This window comes from Tigriopus californicus, chromosome 8, assembly GCF_007210705.1.
Source record: "Tigriopus californicus strain San Diego chromosome 8, Tcal_SD_v2.1, whole genome shotgun sequence".
Lineage (NCBI taxonomy): Eukaryota > Metazoa > Arthropoda > Copepoda > Harpacticoida > Harpacticidae > Tigriopus > Tigriopus californicus.
In genome coordinates, this window is record NC_081447.1 from 10,499,973 (window position 1) to 10,517,051 (window position 17,079).

Consider the following 17,079-nt stretch of genomic DNA (forward strand, 5'->3'; position numbering starts at 1 on the left):
ATGCAATTGGTTTTCCAGTTTTCAATGTTACTCTGAATGTCTCGGATGTTGTTTTGAAATTTTGCGAACTTTCACATACAGTGCTTAACATTGGTTTTGATAAAATATGTAGACGAACCTTTAAGGAAAATGAATATCCTCAGTCGGTGTCCGAATATTCAGTAGTATGTCGAAGAACCGTAGACGGTAATATTTAATCGTAAATGTTAGATTCACAGCTGGCTTTACCAATACGTCAGAGTGCGTCGGTCTATATATTTAATTCAGTCTATGCAGTTAGTGTGAGTGAGCATATAATCATATAGAGTCTTTGAATGCGCACAAGAAAAAAAAAAAGAACCCGAGCGAATCAGAGTGAAGGTCGTCCACATCGTCATTCCCAGTGAGGGGGCTATTTTAAACACTCCCATGATCCGACAAGGCAAGATTACTACAAACAATTTGTCTTTCCAGATTTTAGTCATCAATCGTTTGTCTATTCGTGACCATCAATCGCTTTCCGCCTATTCCAAATGTTTGCCCTACATTCGACAAGCGCATGCAAACTACTTACAGTACACTAGAGCGTGTGCCTTAATCAAGATGGAAATGCATTGGTCTAAAGAGCTATGCATATTTGACTACAGTCAAGCGCTCCAATGGAATCGACTTAAATCAATGTTGAGAGGTGGTTCCCGAAAACTAATCAAATCCACTGTATCTACCCAATGGTCCATTCATACACTATACTAGTGTCTTCATGGGTGTGTCAACCGTTGTCAAAATGAAAATACTGCCTTGAATATTGAAAAGGTCCGATGCATACCAGTACTATTCGCCGCCAAGGCTTATTCCTTGAAGCTTTTTTTCCATTTCATATGACTAAGAGGGGAATTATTACTTTAACAGGCATGCGCTCTCGATCATTTAGTTATCAAGGCGGCTTGAGTGGTTTCTTTCGTTCACATTGTATCCTCATAGCTTTCTTTACTCACTACTCATATCAGATACTCTATTCTCCTTTGAGAGCATGGTTTGATATGTCAGGAGCAAAGTGCTTTTAGGCTTAACCAATGGTATGAAAAGGTGCAGCAAACTAACTTTACGAGGCCATGATATCCACGAGAACGGCACATTTTTCATTCTTCTCCCTCCTACCATCATCGGCGCCACCTTCAGTATACCTATGCTGTATGTACGTGCTACCTTCCCTTAGCTTCGTTGGTTCGTGGGTTTGTTCCTCCCGTTCTCTGCATTATGTATTGTGGTTGAATAAGTGAATGAGGAACGATGAGATTCCAAAGTTCTCCTACATTTTCTCCCATGACGAAAAGAGATGAGGTGGTACAATCAATGCCCATATTACATTGAGCACAATATGAGAAAGTGGGTTCCATAGAAAGCTTTAATTCAAACTTGTGGCAACATAGGGGAGGTCTCCAGTTCGACTCTCCTCCTCGACCCCTTTTCAAGGAAACTTTAGACGCCAACTCTAGACTGTAAAAAAGACATGTTTAGATTTCTAGGAGGGTTTCTACTTAAGGCTTAACTTACCAAAACTTGGGAGGGGCAGCATTGCCATGAAAACGAAGGTCATTTATCACCTAACGCCTTCAACGTATCAAAGTGTTACCGATGTTGGGATTGAAGTGTCAAAGAAAGCTAACAAGTATTTTATGAACAAAGGTCATGACAGCGGTGTAAAATTGTACAAGAATAAGAATGAATCATAAGGATGTCTAATCATAAACATGAGGCTACATAACATTGACATAGACATAAAAATCACGAGGTGATGTTCAAAGATGACGTTGATTGCAGTAAATAGCCCACGGACTTCTATAAATATGGACAGCGAACCAACTTCTCGCCAATTCAGCCTGCTCTTGGTCATAGCAACTCTGAGCCACTTTTCGAATTAAAGTAATGATATAAGAAACGTAGATCTTGTCAATTAAAGATAGGTCTTTCTTATATTATTTACTTGCCAACAGGACCTTTCAAAGTTACGGTGTCAAAAAGTTATGCAGCTGACCAAGAGCAGGCCGAAAATTCGCATTTTATGTATTTTTTTCAACATAACCTTGGCCATGTTTCCTGATTTTCCTAAGCATAGCTTTGGGTTCAAATTTGGCTAAGTTGATCTTTTCAACAAGGTCTTGTGGTCGTATCAAGTGCTTATTTGGAATAACGTGACCAGTTTAGGAGATACGAAATTTTGGCTTCCGTTCGCAGTCCACATCTCTAGAAGTTCGTGCATAGCCTCAGTGTTCATGAGAGAACCCGAATATGACCAAAGCAATCCTTTAAACATTGTATGCCAAATATAACACCAACTATCTTGTCGTCCTTTTTTAAATTATTACAATCGCAACTCAGGACAACTCGGGGACTCACCGCAAGACCTTTTGACCTTTGTTCACAATGATAATGCATTTACTTTTGCTAGTTTGCTTTCATTTTCATTTGCTCAAAGTGACAAATTTGTTATTCTTGGCTTTCTGTCATCAACGTCATCGTATGGTTAACATATGAAGTTGGCAGAAGTTAGTTCATTTGCTTGTTAAAAAATTGTTTAAAAAAAACCACTTTTTTTCTTTTCTTGTGATTTCTATTTGGCTCCCGATCAAGTATGCACAGCTCACTAACTTTCTCAATTTAAAATCGTTTCGATTGCACCCGCCCTTGGGCGGTCTACCGGTCACTTTCCTTCACCCTTTCGGTCGGACAGAGTAGTTAAAGATTGTCCACTTAGAACTTTGACAGTCACCAGGGCCACTGGCTTTTGTATATGCACTTAGTACAACAAGGTAGTTCCCGGTAGCTTGGCCTCAGCGCATTACTAATTCACTCTGATATCGCTCCTTTTCAAAGGCCGTTGATTTCCCTTGAGTCTAATTTCTGTACGAAAACGTGGGATGTGAAAACATGTCCTGACTAGCATTCAAACCGTCTTTTTATGGGGATCATGAAATTTCAGCATGAATTTGGGCGATAGTTTGGAAAGAAAGGACGTAAGATCATTAGTAGGCAAGACTCTTACAAATAGTACCTGGCCATTCGGGTGAAAATCTTCAGGCAATGAGGGATGCTTTATGGCTTCAAATTTGTCCATTTGATAATGGCCCAGAAGGAGTTCCAAATTTGCACTCGAAGGAAGTGCGGACGGAGTCCAAGGAGTCACCACATGGCTTTCGGGCAAACTAATGCAGAAACGTGTCGGTAACCTGCATTTCTGCACTTCAACCGCAGACCTTATTAGGATTTCTCTTCAAGTGGAACATGGCTAAGTCGTAAAAAGTCGGGGAAAAGGTTCATGACTTTGTGCTTGCATTAGGAACATTATCGAAATGATAGAAATATTTGTCAACTCACGTCTTACAGCCTCCTCCACCGCCCCGGGGTTCATGTTAATTATTGATTGATTTCTAATATCAGAGGCTTTTTTAACAATATGACACAAGAGAGCACAATCTAAGCAGCTCTTTGAATGCAGTATACTGTATCACGACGAACACATTGACAGAAAAGTTGGGGTCCCAATCATGGTTCTCGCCAGCTTATTGTATGTATGAAGCAAAGGCTACCGTGTCAATATAAGAATGAAGAAATGATTAGAGGTGCCAAACAGAGTCAAAAAAAGGCCATTGACTAGAGTAGAGGACATAGTAGTCATGGCTTACATACATACATGTAAAGTGTTGCTGCGAAATGGAAATATTGGGGTTATTTCGAGGGGTCCAAGACTTTCAGATTACAATGTACGTTTATCAACCAAAAAACTTCAAAACCCAAATTCGAGGCTTTTTATATCATATGGAAGATAAGGTCCAATCGTAATTTGTTTATCTAATCATTGCTCTCTATTCTTACAAAGAAATATCTTTGAACAATTGAGATCCACATGGCTTGTTTTAATTTCATGCACGGCTCTGGGCCCAACGAAAAAAAGTGAATTTCCAAAACTTTTAGCTTCAGCTTTCATCAAAGAACTAATAGACTTTGGTAGTTTTCAGATATCACATTTACTTAGGTGACACACTAGCTAAGTAATGCAGTTCTTGGTAGTTGGAACCGTTGGAACCCTTTGACATTTTAATTAGTTCTTGAGAAAGTGCTTGCAAACCTAGAATTACTTTTCCTACCTCCATCTTGTTGCAAAATCAACTAGACATAGCGAGGGCATGTAAAATTTGTTTCATTTTGTGCATTTCGGCCATGATACCTTCTTGATGTTCAATTAGGCACTAGCCAAACGACCATAAAGACCAGTTTGGACTAGATGCATTTACACAGGAGCTTTTTTTAGTGACGTTAAAGTGCATTTTTTCCTTATTCGCATCAATGGTGTAAATTTTCCACTCATAATCTGAGTTTAAGCCAATGATATACTGTGCCGTATGTAACGGTTATAGTAAGTATTATCCCTGTACCAAATTACCAGATACTCATGCAAGAAATCCGAAAATATCTAAGAATTGCTGCTTAACAGCAAATGCAACTTTTCTAAGCCGTTATCATTTTTAGCGTATCTTTCTCTCATTCACAAGATAATTGCAAAAAAGAGAAATGTAAACATTTTAGAGGAAAAACCCGGAAAATTGACAAGCAATATTCCTGGGACATTTCAATCTAAATTATTGGTTTTTTCATGTTGAATCCTTTTTTTGCACGTGTGTCAAAATCCGCTACATCCTTATAACTGTCTAGCTTTGCATCCTGCTAAATTTCGCATTTCGTGCCTCCTCAATCTCACCCATAAATCCTTTCAATCGACTCAGGCGAAAAAAAAGGGTCGAAATTTTTCCCAGACCTCTGACTTGTATCTTGTCCAAAGTTTGACCTGGACTTGTCGAAAAACAAAAGATTTTTACAAACGTAATTTTTTGACGGACTCAGACCAACGTTAAAACCAATGCTAAAAATTCAGCCGAATAAAAAGTCATCGCAAACCATTTTTGATAATTAAGACGTCTACGCTCAATGACAGTAGGGATGATTGCGACTCGTTGTCAAGGTAAGCAAGATCGCAAGAAACCATGGTCAATGCAAACGCTTTCAACTCTGAAAATGTAAATTTGTCTTTGAGCTTGGGACGGAGGGCACATCTTTAAACGTTTATTTTCCGGATCAGTCAAAACGTTGGACATAATGCAAATTTTGGGGTTCCCTATTCAGAAAATATATGGAATAGATCGAACACTGCATGACCTTTTTGACTTCACGTCAGAATCTCAAGTCGGTTAATAACATATATCAAACCACTGTTTTCGAACAAATCGACACACTACTTACTGTACAATAAAGAGTCTCTTATCTTTGAGTACCAACCACGCATAAGCATATACGTAATTGTAGAGTATACGAGTACTTTTGTCAAATGAACAACCATGAGTACTTGAGTTCTTGGTAATGTAGTGCACCTGACGTATTATCGAACGTTGGCTTGAACTGAGTCGGAAACTAATTTAGAAATTAAAGCGAAAAGAAAATTCATTTGATGGCCTTTCAAAGAGCACAGAGAGTGGTAACGTTCAACTGCATGTTTCATAGTTGAGAGCGTTGTATATCGTTGCTCAATGAAGTAGTTCATATGGTGGCTAGACTCAGTTTGATGGGTTAATCAGAAGTCACAAGTGGAATTGAAAATAAAGCTTACGCGAGTCTGTTAATCCTAGAGAGTTTCAATGAATACGGATAATGTTGTTGGTAATATACGTTTTTCTTATTTTCCAGAGAATTCCGTCGATGTCGACTTGATGGGTTTGTTTCTTTAAATGATGAAAATAGGCACATCGTCACAATATCCGGAAAAAATGGTTACATTTCTATCTAACACTGTTTAGACACTAGCCTAATAATTGTAAGAATATTTTCACATTGAGGAGGCACATGATCCAGTTTGCTACTAGGTACAGATTAGTTAACAAACAAATGGTGTGACTTTTAAACCGTTTTAAAAGTTCATCCACAATGAATATGATCACTTGTTTTAAAAAGAAAATGAGTTCTTTTAACACGAGGACTGCTTTCTCGTTTCCAAAATATAAATCAGGAATCCCCAATAGAATTCTTTCAATTTAAGAACAGAAGAGACGGAGCAGAAACATTGAGGTAACAGTATAAGAGTACTTTCCATTATTTTTTGTTCATTCATAGCCAATGGACATTTAAATCTTTATTGTAGGCTCATCAATTCAAACAAATTCAAATTATTTTCTTGTTTTAATCTCCCCCATCCAGAAATTAGCGCAAACTAAAATGATTGTTGCATTTCGTAACTTTTAGTTTTATGCAAAGATGTGCAAATATTCGCTCAAATGAAGTTTTTGTTTAGCCAATTTAAAAAAGTAAACACTGCTCTCACTGAATATGACAGCAAGCCTGGAATCGATCCTCATTGCTTTGAGATGGCTATCTTTTCCCTAGATAAGATATTGCATTCATATTCTAATGCAATAACTATTTCTAGTTTCAACTAACCTAATGTGTAATTAAATGATGAGACGACTCAGAACCAATTGATGAAGTAAGATTATATTGGAAGCAACACAGCAAACCAAGAGGAGAAGGTATTCAGAAGGGAATATATTCACATGATAGCACTTAGTTTACTCTTCATCGCCATGAAATATCGATGTCCCATTTGCATTATCTATATCAATTGTAAAATTCCAGCCCATTCGAAACCTGGATTGATTGCACTTGGTTGATGTCACAAATAACAAAGTCAGGAGAACAGCTTGTTAGAAATGATTCAATACTTGATCCTTTCGCCAGTGGTTTCCTCAAAAGATTATCATTATGCTTAGCTTCAACAAATTTTGTATGCATTTGTTGTATGCTATGAGCACAAAGTTTAATAGCATGTTCTGACAAACCATGAATGAATCACTGCATGAAATATGCATGTTGTAATAAAGTGATCACATAGCAGCAAGTGGTGGATCGAGTCTGCATTTGGAAAGAGATGGTTTCTTGAAAACTCTGGCATTCAATTCAACCCACAGCTTTACGTGACGTCTTCTGGAATATGCATGTTACGACAACTCTCCCGGCTCTGGTAAGACTGGAAACGATTCCGTTTTCTTTTTCTTCCATTAGTGACGCTTGACCTTTATGAATAACCTCCGGTCTGTCATCTACTCAACATTTAATGTGAGACACGTACGTACTTGCTCTTACTACGAGCAATAAACCACTGGAATATGGACGGGAATGCATTGGTCGCGAATTGACGTTTCGAAATCAAGGCAATGCCTTGCGTTCTTCTTCAAATGGGACTGACCCCAGGTCCCTCCGGCTATTCATTTCAATTTTCAGCTAAATTGAATCACTGAGTCAAAAGTCATGCCTCCTTAAAGGTCACTACTGGACTCTATACAAAATGAATGAGCTAGTGCATACTCATTCATTCTGTATCTTGCTATGTACTGGGTTTTAGGAGGGCATAAATTTTAGTCCGGTTGTTATATCAAGTTAAAAATTGATATACGTAACTTTATCGACATGCGGTTCGTCTCAAATGAAAATGCATTGACTTTAGATTATGGGGTTAATAATTTCCCAATATATCGTTCCCGTCCAAATTCCAGTGGTCTATGTACGAGCACTTCCATTTACGTAACCAAGCTGGGAAAGGGAGTACGGCTGGTGACAGGGAGCGTTTGTACAAATTTGAGACGAACTTTGTCGTCGCAATGTTGGCCAATGGATTGGATCATGAACAAAGACCGATAATAAAACGGATACGTTGGGCATAAGAATCGTTAAGCAGTCTGTATGCGACCTTCTCGATCGGTTCGGGACATATCTAAATGTATTCAGTTCTGGATCAGTTATCACTTCAACCACTTGGGCTGATCTGATTCGGATAAAAGGCCGAAGGAGAAAATGCTGCGTGTAGACTTCATCCCATAAGATGAATCTAGGTGAAGGGACTGAAGGTCACTTTTTCAGCTACATAAAAGAACACAAATTATAAAGGGCTATATCCTGTCTGATACTTGAATCGTATTTCGCTCTAGTGGTCTCGGACATGACTGCGGTTAATCGATGATATGGACTGTTTTAAATCGTGATTACTAGCGGTCCTCTAAAAAAACATTTACAATGATTTCCAACAGTGAAAGTGAGAACCACAAGTAAAACAGCTTGTAAGATATTTCATTCCCCCCCTTTTTGGTCAAATTCATCGTTGATTGTGCACGAAATTCGAAGATTGAGTTGTTATGCCCTTCTCATCTTAGGCTTTATTTAGAAATCACACTCGGGAAGCTTCAAAACGGACAAGCGACAATTTTGTCAAAAAATAAACTTGGTCGGCAATAATTCTAGAATTGAAATCACGTTTTGAGTTCACTGAGTTTAAATGTCTGTAGCCTAATGTCAACGTGAATTTACAGGTTAAAATTATGATATCAGGGCTGTAAGCTCTATCGAAAAGAAACTGTGTTGTGAGCTGAAAGGGTTTGTTTCTCCTCACTTTAATGACACATCATTTTCTTTGATCTTGTAGTATTTCATATGAATAGCTAAATGAAGACCTACGTATGCCTTTGTGAATAAAAAAAATAAAGCATCACAGTTTTAAGCTGTCTTGAAATTTTCCACCTATTGAACAGATCTTCTCCCCTCTGAATCAGAGCGAGAACATCCCGCATGATTAATCATGATGCCCACAAAGGAGTTGAGTACAATCGTAAGTGAACGGCAAGATGGTTTTGATGAATTGGATCTCGTGTCCTCAGTAATTGATTGATCTGAAAAATCATTCAGGACACGAAAGATCTCCTTTCCAAGTCTAGTCTCCAAGATTCAATGCCGAAAACTACAACTTTATATACCGTAGAATGTACCGTATTTTCGAAAGCTTACCTGTTAGGGTCCAAGAAGTGGAACTACTTGCACTCGAGGCTCAATTTTCTCTGCACAACTGTTGATTGAGACTCAAACCACACGTCCCACCCTCATTGGACACTTTTTGGAACACGAAAAAAAAACAGGCAAAAAGTGTCGATCATGTCATGGGGGGCTCAACCCCAGCTTTTCACGGTCAAAGCCATGATCACGAATGTGTCATTGTTTTTGTCATTAAAGAGGTCTACATCCTTCACACTATTGTATCCATGGAACAAGGAGTAACTGAAGGATCATCAGGCAATGCCGCCCAAATTCTCACCTCGATTTGGAACGACACAAGAACCAAGAGTTTGCGGGCGTTCCAAGTTCCAAAAGCGAGGCTTGCGCTCGAAATCATTCACAGACACACACACACACACACGTTTCGAGTTCCAACAAGACAGCCTTGGCTTAGTAAGTCAGTCTGTCCGTCCGTCCGTGAGTCCGCCAACCAGCTAGTCTGCCAGTGAGTCAGGCAGGCAGGCAGGCAGGCAGGCAGCCTGGAAATAAGTCAGTCGGTCTTGGAGCCGAGGATCTTGTTTTGTTCCCCTTTATTTCATGCGGTCGAAGAAGAACAACCCCTTTTAGCATTTGCCAGCTTCAGACAGCGAGGCGAGGAGGGGCCCTCAATTCGAGATGGTTGTCCGTTCTTTCGCGTGCGTCTCACCTTGAGTCTCGTGGATCGGTTGCTTGAACTCCCATATACTGGAGCACCCACGAGAGCATCCATATCTCTATCGGTCCAAAGCGACGACGACTACAGCGACGACGACGAGGAATGTTTTCTCAATGTACGAGTGCGCGTAGGGCACCGGTTCCTCGTTTTGCCCATCGACTCTCGGCTCCTTGGAGATGGCACAGGGAACTTTTCATGTCTATCGCACAAGCAGTAGTCTCCATTCACAAGGTGATGCGGCGTCTACACGCGAACAACAACAACAACAGCAACGGTGTGGAAGAACTCGACCTTCTGGTCCTCCTCCCCCTTCCTTCATCATCCTGGCCAAAGGTCTTCGGAGACCCCCCTCCTCACGTTTAGATGTTCCAAGGATGATGCAGCGCAGAATGCGACTCGGATGCTCTTGGTACAACAGTGCATATGTATGTGTGCCTCGCACTCGACAGTCCTCGTCCCTTACGGGCTTTCTGATATTCCAGTCCGTCTTTTTTCACTTCCTCTTCCTTCGCCTTTGCTTATTCCTGTTCTCGCCCTACCTCACCTACACCTACACGTACCCCAACCTTCCACTATACCTACAACGTACCTACCGTAGTGCCTGGGTGAATGGGATGAAGGAATGGAACACTTTCCCAACTTGGAATCGCAAGATCTCTTTCGGAACAGGTTGCTGTGTCGTGTCTTTGAGTAACAAAGCGTACACAGATACAGAGAGCATTGGGATCTTGTTTTCTACTTGGATATCTTCCTATTTGTACTTTCTGATTTAGTTGGCTAACATGCATAATTGGGTCGCAGAGACACCTGGCTGACCATGGAAGTCTCGGGTTAATCTTTGTTTGAAGAAACAGCCCATTTGTCATGAACGACGAGAGTGCATGACTCGTTTCTTTCTCTTCTTATCCCTGAGGAGAAGGACTGAATGGAGCTTGGCCTTCAATTTACGCATCACAAACTGGCGAGAGTTTGAAACTCTTTCATTGTTACGGTGCAGTTCGCAGATGGTATGTTTAATGGCAACGTTTTTGTTTTTGTTCGGGGTACCAGGGTCGTAGTGGAGAATCTCGTCCGGTTAACGAGCCGAACAATATCTTATTTTCCGATAGGCGGTACGGTGTCATGGTCCGATATCAGGAAGGTTCTCTACCTATGGGCGTGAATAGCGTCTAAACAAATTCTTGCTAAAGGTCATAGAGGATATTCTAACCGGGAACCTCTCCCATACTGGCAAAGTGCACTAATCACTACACAACGTCTCCATAGAAAGATTTGGGTTATCATTTTGTTTAAAATGATAGTATGAGCCTCATGAACGCTAAAAACATTCAATTGGCGCTTGTAACATTGACCAAAATACAACATTTACTTGTGTGATGAAAACGACAGATTTGGACAATATATAATAATTGAGGGGATTTGGCCGTTCCGCTTCAACGTCCACAGTCGTGTTTTATTTGATACTGCAATGCAAAATTAGCTAATCGCACCAATTTCTGTCCAACAGGCACTTTCCTGAAAACCATTGGGACATTTTAATATTGGCCAAGGTCTCGTTCTTGGGGAATTGTTTCGTTTGCCACTTCTTGGCTTCCTCTCTTGTTTCTGGAATGGGAAAGATTCTTCGACATAAATGTCTGTTTGTGTGTTCTAGAAATGCTGGCCTCAAGAAGTCCAGGTCCTCGGAGCTCAGACAATGTTTGCATAAATGGCACGATTTGTCTTCGCAAGCGGTCACCTTGGAACACTTCTCGGATAGACATTCATCAGGAAAGACATGCAGATCTTGTTCGGCCATTTGCATCTCCAGTTCTTCTTTGGACGCGGGCTGAAACGAAGTCGACACAATCCCTCCGCGCAGCACTCCCGTTACCCGGAGTAACGAATACATGACTTGCTCGTACAGCCTTCGATTGAGAGAGAAATGTTTTGAGCTCAGATTGGGCGACATGTTGGCCTCCATGAGATAGAGGCTAAGTTTGGAGTCGAGCACGAAGTCAAAGCGCACCATTTCGAAGAACCCTCGCTTATGGGGATAATTCTTGAGAGCATTGGCGAAGCTTTTCTCCTTCGCCTGGTACACACTACGAATCACACGATGAACTTTGTTCCAGAGCTCCTCAGGGTTTTTCCCAAGAGAGCGGATGTGTGTGTTTAACGTTTCTCGGAATGAGTATCCCAGATCTGAGTAAATCTTGGCCATGGTGGGAACTTTCCACGTTGGCCGGTAGTCATCGTGAACCACATATTTATCTCGATTGGCCGCATCGAATGGATGGTATTTCTCTGGGCAGAATCGAAGCATGATGTCGCCTTCGAACACGTAGATTCGCAACGGATCAATGGAGGTGATCATGGTGTAAATTCCAATATCAAACTTGTAGCCATCAATCAAGAACGGATCATCCACGAATTCTTGCACGAATGAGCCTTCGGTCTTAAGGTCGAGGTGGTCGATTTTTTCTATTTTGATTCCTCGATGGTTCTTGTTCTTTTGGACAAACATCTTGTCCGGATTATCTTCTGCATATGACTTAAGTTTGGAAGCTTCCTCGGGGATTTGAAAGGCCCTGGGAATACCCTCCAAGCCAGAAGTGGCTAAATTAACCTTATTGGTAACGAAGCCAGACCCAGGGAACTTGTTGACCTTCTGGTGTTTCTTCATCTTCATGATGACGGGCCTGATCTTCTTGAAAGGATAGTCGTGGGCCCACATGACCATCCAGTCGTCACTGACGTTGTAGTTTACACGGACATAACCAGCTCTATTCAGAGGCTCGTACACATGCTTCAGATAGCCAGAATCAATGTTCTTGCCATACACGGAATACTTGGGTCTTTCAGACAGTGGCGACGAGTCTCCCTCCGATCCCGAATAGAGATTACGGGCACGAAGGAAATCCTGTTGCATGGATTTGAGCTGATAGATATTGATCCCAGTCAGGAAGATCCCTGCCACTAGGATACATAAGGCCATGCCATTAGCTCGGCTAAACATTCTATACATGGTTTGAACCGCGCCAAGAGGGCTCAAACCAGTTGCCAATTCAAAACTCAATCTCACAGCCCTCTACGTAGCCCTCGACATACCTGGCCTTCTTCCGTCCGGTTGGTTTTGATCCAAAGGCAAACCACACATTTCCAACAATGTAAGAAGACTGGGACGATCCCTTCGGTATGTTGGGCCAATGTTTACATGCCAAACGGTGAGAAACGAACGGCCCAAGGATCTAGGAGTTCTCGATTTTCCTCTCGGAATTTTCCAAGGTATCTCCCTGCTTCCTCAGGATTACAAGTTCAAGTGGGAAACCAACCACACAAGGCTGTGCCAAAAGTCATGGGATAAACGATTTTTAACTATGACAAGTGCTCAACAAGCCGGATGTCCCAGGGGAAAAATGTTCACCAAGTGGAAGGAATTAATTTTTCTCACTACCCCGAGGCATGAGGAAGGAGCAAGAGCTCCCAGAACAAATAGACACGAGACAAATGGCCACTCAAGATTTAACAACTACCTACCTGACCCCTGAATTCAAATCGGGAATCAAGTTAAGAGGACACTTTTCACAATGCAACTCACTTCCCATCTCCACCGTGCATGCTATGACTTTCCAAGTCAAGTAGCACCAACAGGTAGAAAGAAGCACGGAGGTGGACTCCCGAGCACTAGGTGGGTCCTCGCCAGATAGAAGCATAGACCGTACTGCCATCACTAACACCACCACCAACACCACCACATGTTTCCTCTTTGACAACTCGCGCAACAGCTGACGCAATTCCCACAAGGAAACCAAACGCATACCAAATCTCCCCTATGGTGTACGAAATTGCGCTACATGTATGAGTATGCGCCCTTCCGTCCAACAACATTCAACTCAAGCTCAATGAAACCGGCCAATCCACTTTGCCAATTAAGCGAGGCATGGGATAGAGATTGGAATTACCGTCCAGGGTCCAGCTCTTCAACAAAGAACGAAAACGATGTAATACGGTGCGGTTCTGAACTTATGTTGAATTAGTTTAAAATTCTACCTGGGTATGTAACTCAAGCTACAAACATGCCATTCTGAAGAGCTCCAACAACTCGACGATTGACAGTGAATCCACACAGGAAGTTACCAAATAGTCTATATTTGAATACTTATTCATGCATGAATGGATGCATGCATTTATTCCAAAGGCACTGATTAGAATGACTGCATCTCGTGGAGACCCAGGAAGCGACTATCGGATTTTTCTCTACATATACTTCAGACCGGAACGATGGCAACGAATCCCTTTTAGACAAATGTGTGTGTCTGTAACGTTTCTAATCTTCGGGGAAGTCGCCTATTTCTTTTCAATTACACAATCTGTTGGGATGCTTTTTCGCCCAATCTGACGGCCACGTCTGGACATGACACTTGACTCCAGGTTGTGTACCGATTCGTATTATTGGTTCGGGCAGGTTATTTTTTGCCTGAATGCAGCTTCTGGCGAAACAATTAACTAAATTCTAAAGAAGTGTTCAGGCTTACTTTTTTTGGAAAATAGTGGAATAACTAGTATGTATTTCTAATTTTTGTGGTTTCTCACGTGATTGGCTTGATAACATGAATAAATTAATACAATACCTACGTACACTTCAAATTTCAACATAGTCTCCGCACATTAATGACTCACGTCCTGACTTCTAGCACGAACCATTGACAAGTAGCAGACAGATCCAGGTTAATGGCATTGTCAAGAAGATCTTAAATGAATGGAAATGCACGACAACATATTCGAAGAGGAGAGCGTGGGCTAAAAGCGCAAGAAGAGAGATCACCTTGACCGTCTTGAGTGTTTTCATCGTGGGATGATTATGAAGTCAAATGGATCTCGGACTTTCTTCTTCGCGCCGTGTTTTCCCGGTAGATCCATACTTGACTTAGAATGGAAAGATCAATAAGAACTTGGAGGCTGCCACATATTATGAACTGAGCTGGTGTCTCTCTCATATAGAAGTACGTCGTCTTGAAGATATCGCCACAAGTCCACATCAACACCATTTGCACACTAGAATGACGCATGGAAAGCAACTTGTAAAGCGTCTACATAAGCAAAGCTAGCTTAAAGATAAGAAGTGAAAGTTTGACTGCCCCCCGCCCCCCCCCTCGAAAAAAAAAATGGAACCAGAGCAAAAGTCCAATAACATTGACTCTTGAATGGAAACTGTAACACGAAACTCTGAAATTTAGCGCTAAAATTTGGCAACGGGGTTTTGATGATCTACACATGCGTTGTATGCAATTAAATAAGAAAGAGATCGAGTCTCTTTAAAGCCATTGGTAAGTTAAGCAAAAATCGAAATTCGTACCAACAAATTTGGCGATCTGATGTTCTATATAAAAAAGTCTTCCAAGAGTGAAAGAATTGGAACCCTCAAGGCAAATTTTTTTTCGTTCGCTCCCAAATTTAATTGGAGTAGAAAGACGTAAGGCCTTTACCGAGAACCTTCAAAACAGGGAAAAAAGGACGGTCAAACTGTCACGACATAAAGTTTTCTATTTTCTCTTTTAGCAAAACCGAGAGTCCACTTCTAGGAAGTAGAACGAAGAGAGTTTTCAGAGCCTTGAAATATGGCTCCAACACTCCCAACCTGAATCTTTGTTAAAACCAATCTTTTATCAACATTTTTTTACACATATTCGTCTTGTGTAGTAGACTTTGAATGCAAAATTTGGGCTTTCATTGCTCGTGGGATTTGAAATTCGATTTGGTATTCACGTACCTCATTCCAAAAGTGGACTTGTTCCTCGCATTTCGATAGAATTGTGGCACTCCCAAGCAAGCCTCGGTGAAAACGGCCAGAAAACCAACGGACTCGACGAAAGGATCCACGTCCTGGAGAAAGTACATTAGGATTCCACCCGAAACGGCCAAAGTCACAATGCATTCCACGTACGATTGGAAATCTGTCCATTGCCAAAAGTATTGGACATCAAAATCTGTGGAGACCATATTGACAGATGAAGATGGATTGATGCTCAAAAAGCCAACATAATTCTGAGAGTGAGACCCAGACTCCCAAAAAGGTAGGGGAGACAAAGTAAACAGAAAACAGCCTGATGAATCCAATTGCTATTGACATTCATTGATAGGAAAATAAATCTCGGTTATGGCAATACATTGGTTAACGTCCCAATAAAACAACATCACTCTAATGGAACGCCGGTCAATTCTAGATTTGAGAGGCACATGGATGGACAGGCAGTTATTTTTTTGTTAAGATTGAAGGAAAATGTTGATAAACAAGGTTCATCATGAGATCCTTTTGTTAGCCGTGCATTTGTTTTTAGATCACTAACTAAGCATACGTATGTACACTAAAGCACTTATGGTCTAGTTCAAGGAAAAGAACACAAGCACTAACTTAGAAGGGTTAGCTAACTAAAGAGAACGTTGAGCATGCAGACTTCTCCTGAAATCAATCTTATTTTTAGAACATGCCACAGATTACATCAAGGATCAAATAAAAAAAACATCATATTAGAAGGCATAAGGATTATTAGACTAGGCAGGTAAGATTCAAGATTTCAAATGACTTTTTGAAAGATAGAGATAAATGGTCTAGTTTCTAAATTCAGAAAACTCTCTTTTAAGAAAGACGAAATGTTAAAATCAAACTTCAAATCCCGTGGAAGGACTTGAACGGATTTTGCGATCAGCAATTGTAGGCAAATCAAAATTAAAGTTAGCATCCCTTGGTCATTCGTAAGTCCGAACAAATTATTGCATTACGATGAACATGTGCTACGCAGATGTTTCTACAGAAATGGAACCTTGGCGGATCATTTTGAATTAATGATAAAAATGAAATATTGAGGGAAAAGCCGAAATACCAATGGATAAAATTCTTAGAAAACTTTGGAAGCATACAGTAAAATTTCCGAGACCATTCATACTTCCTTTGATGAATGGGCCTTCTAAGTCCTACTCCGCTCTCTGCAGTATGTCTGATTGTACAGGAGGGACCACGCGATTGAATCTTTGCTTTTTAGATTACTCATTTTTCCAGATGACCTAATATCACTTTCATTGCACATATGTTCATACCCTCTACTACAACATACGAGAATTGATTGGCCAACACCCAAAATCATGAGACGAAATGTGATCACGATTGCAAAGTTTTTACTGATTCCGGAAATGGAATTGCGCCTTCAAAACTCCCAAGAACTGGCACTTTCCATAAGTTGCTAATGCTAATGCTAATAATGCCCCCCCCCTCAAAAAAAAAAAGGAAATTGGCAATCAGAGCGCATACGTCACAATTTAAGACATACAAATGAGCCTTTTGGACATTCATGCAAAGCAATACATTAGTCATTTTAAAACGCCAGATTTCCATGGCATCGTAATCGTATTACCGGTGAAACGAATTTCCTTTATTTTCCCATTTCCTGAGTTTGAGGAGCGAGTAATGGAAGAATGGAATTTTTGCCATTGATTACACATGGGTCTTTGAGTAAGTTTTATCTTTCCTTTGCTTACCAGTGAAA

General features: G+C 40.8%; 3 protein-coding genes across 3 annotated transcripts in view; all 3 read right to left on the minus strand.

Annotated features, from left to right (window-relative positions):
- Positions 1-9,266, minus strand: part of LOC131885351 (uncharacterized) — a 44,673-nt gene extending 35,407 nt beyond the window's left edge. The window contains exon 1 of the mRNA XM_059233381.1: positions 8,857-9,266. The gene's annotated coding sequence lies outside the window, so the exon portion shown is untranslated. The remainder of the gene's footprint in view (positions 1-8,856) is intronic.
- A 1,693-nt stretch (positions 9,267-10,959) lies between these two features.
- Positions 10,960-12,592, minus strand: LOC131884894 (probable tubulin polyglutamylase ttll-15; the record flags this gene model as incomplete). The annotated part of the gene is given in 1 exon segment (XM_059232790.1): positions 10,960-12,592. A coding segment is annotated over 1 exon segment (1,527 nt). The 3' UTR covers positions 10,960-11,036.
- A 1,494-nt stretch (positions 12,593-14,086) lies between these two features.
- Positions 14,087-17,079, minus strand: part of LOC131884895 (solute carrier family 66 member 2-like) — a 12,212-nt gene continuing 9,219 nt past the window's right edge. Inside the window, 1 exon segment of the mRNA XM_059232791.1 lies at positions 14,087-14,593. Coding sequence (XP_059088774.1) covers positions 14,398-14,593 — 196 coding nt within the window. The 3' untranslated portion in view covers positions 14,087-14,397.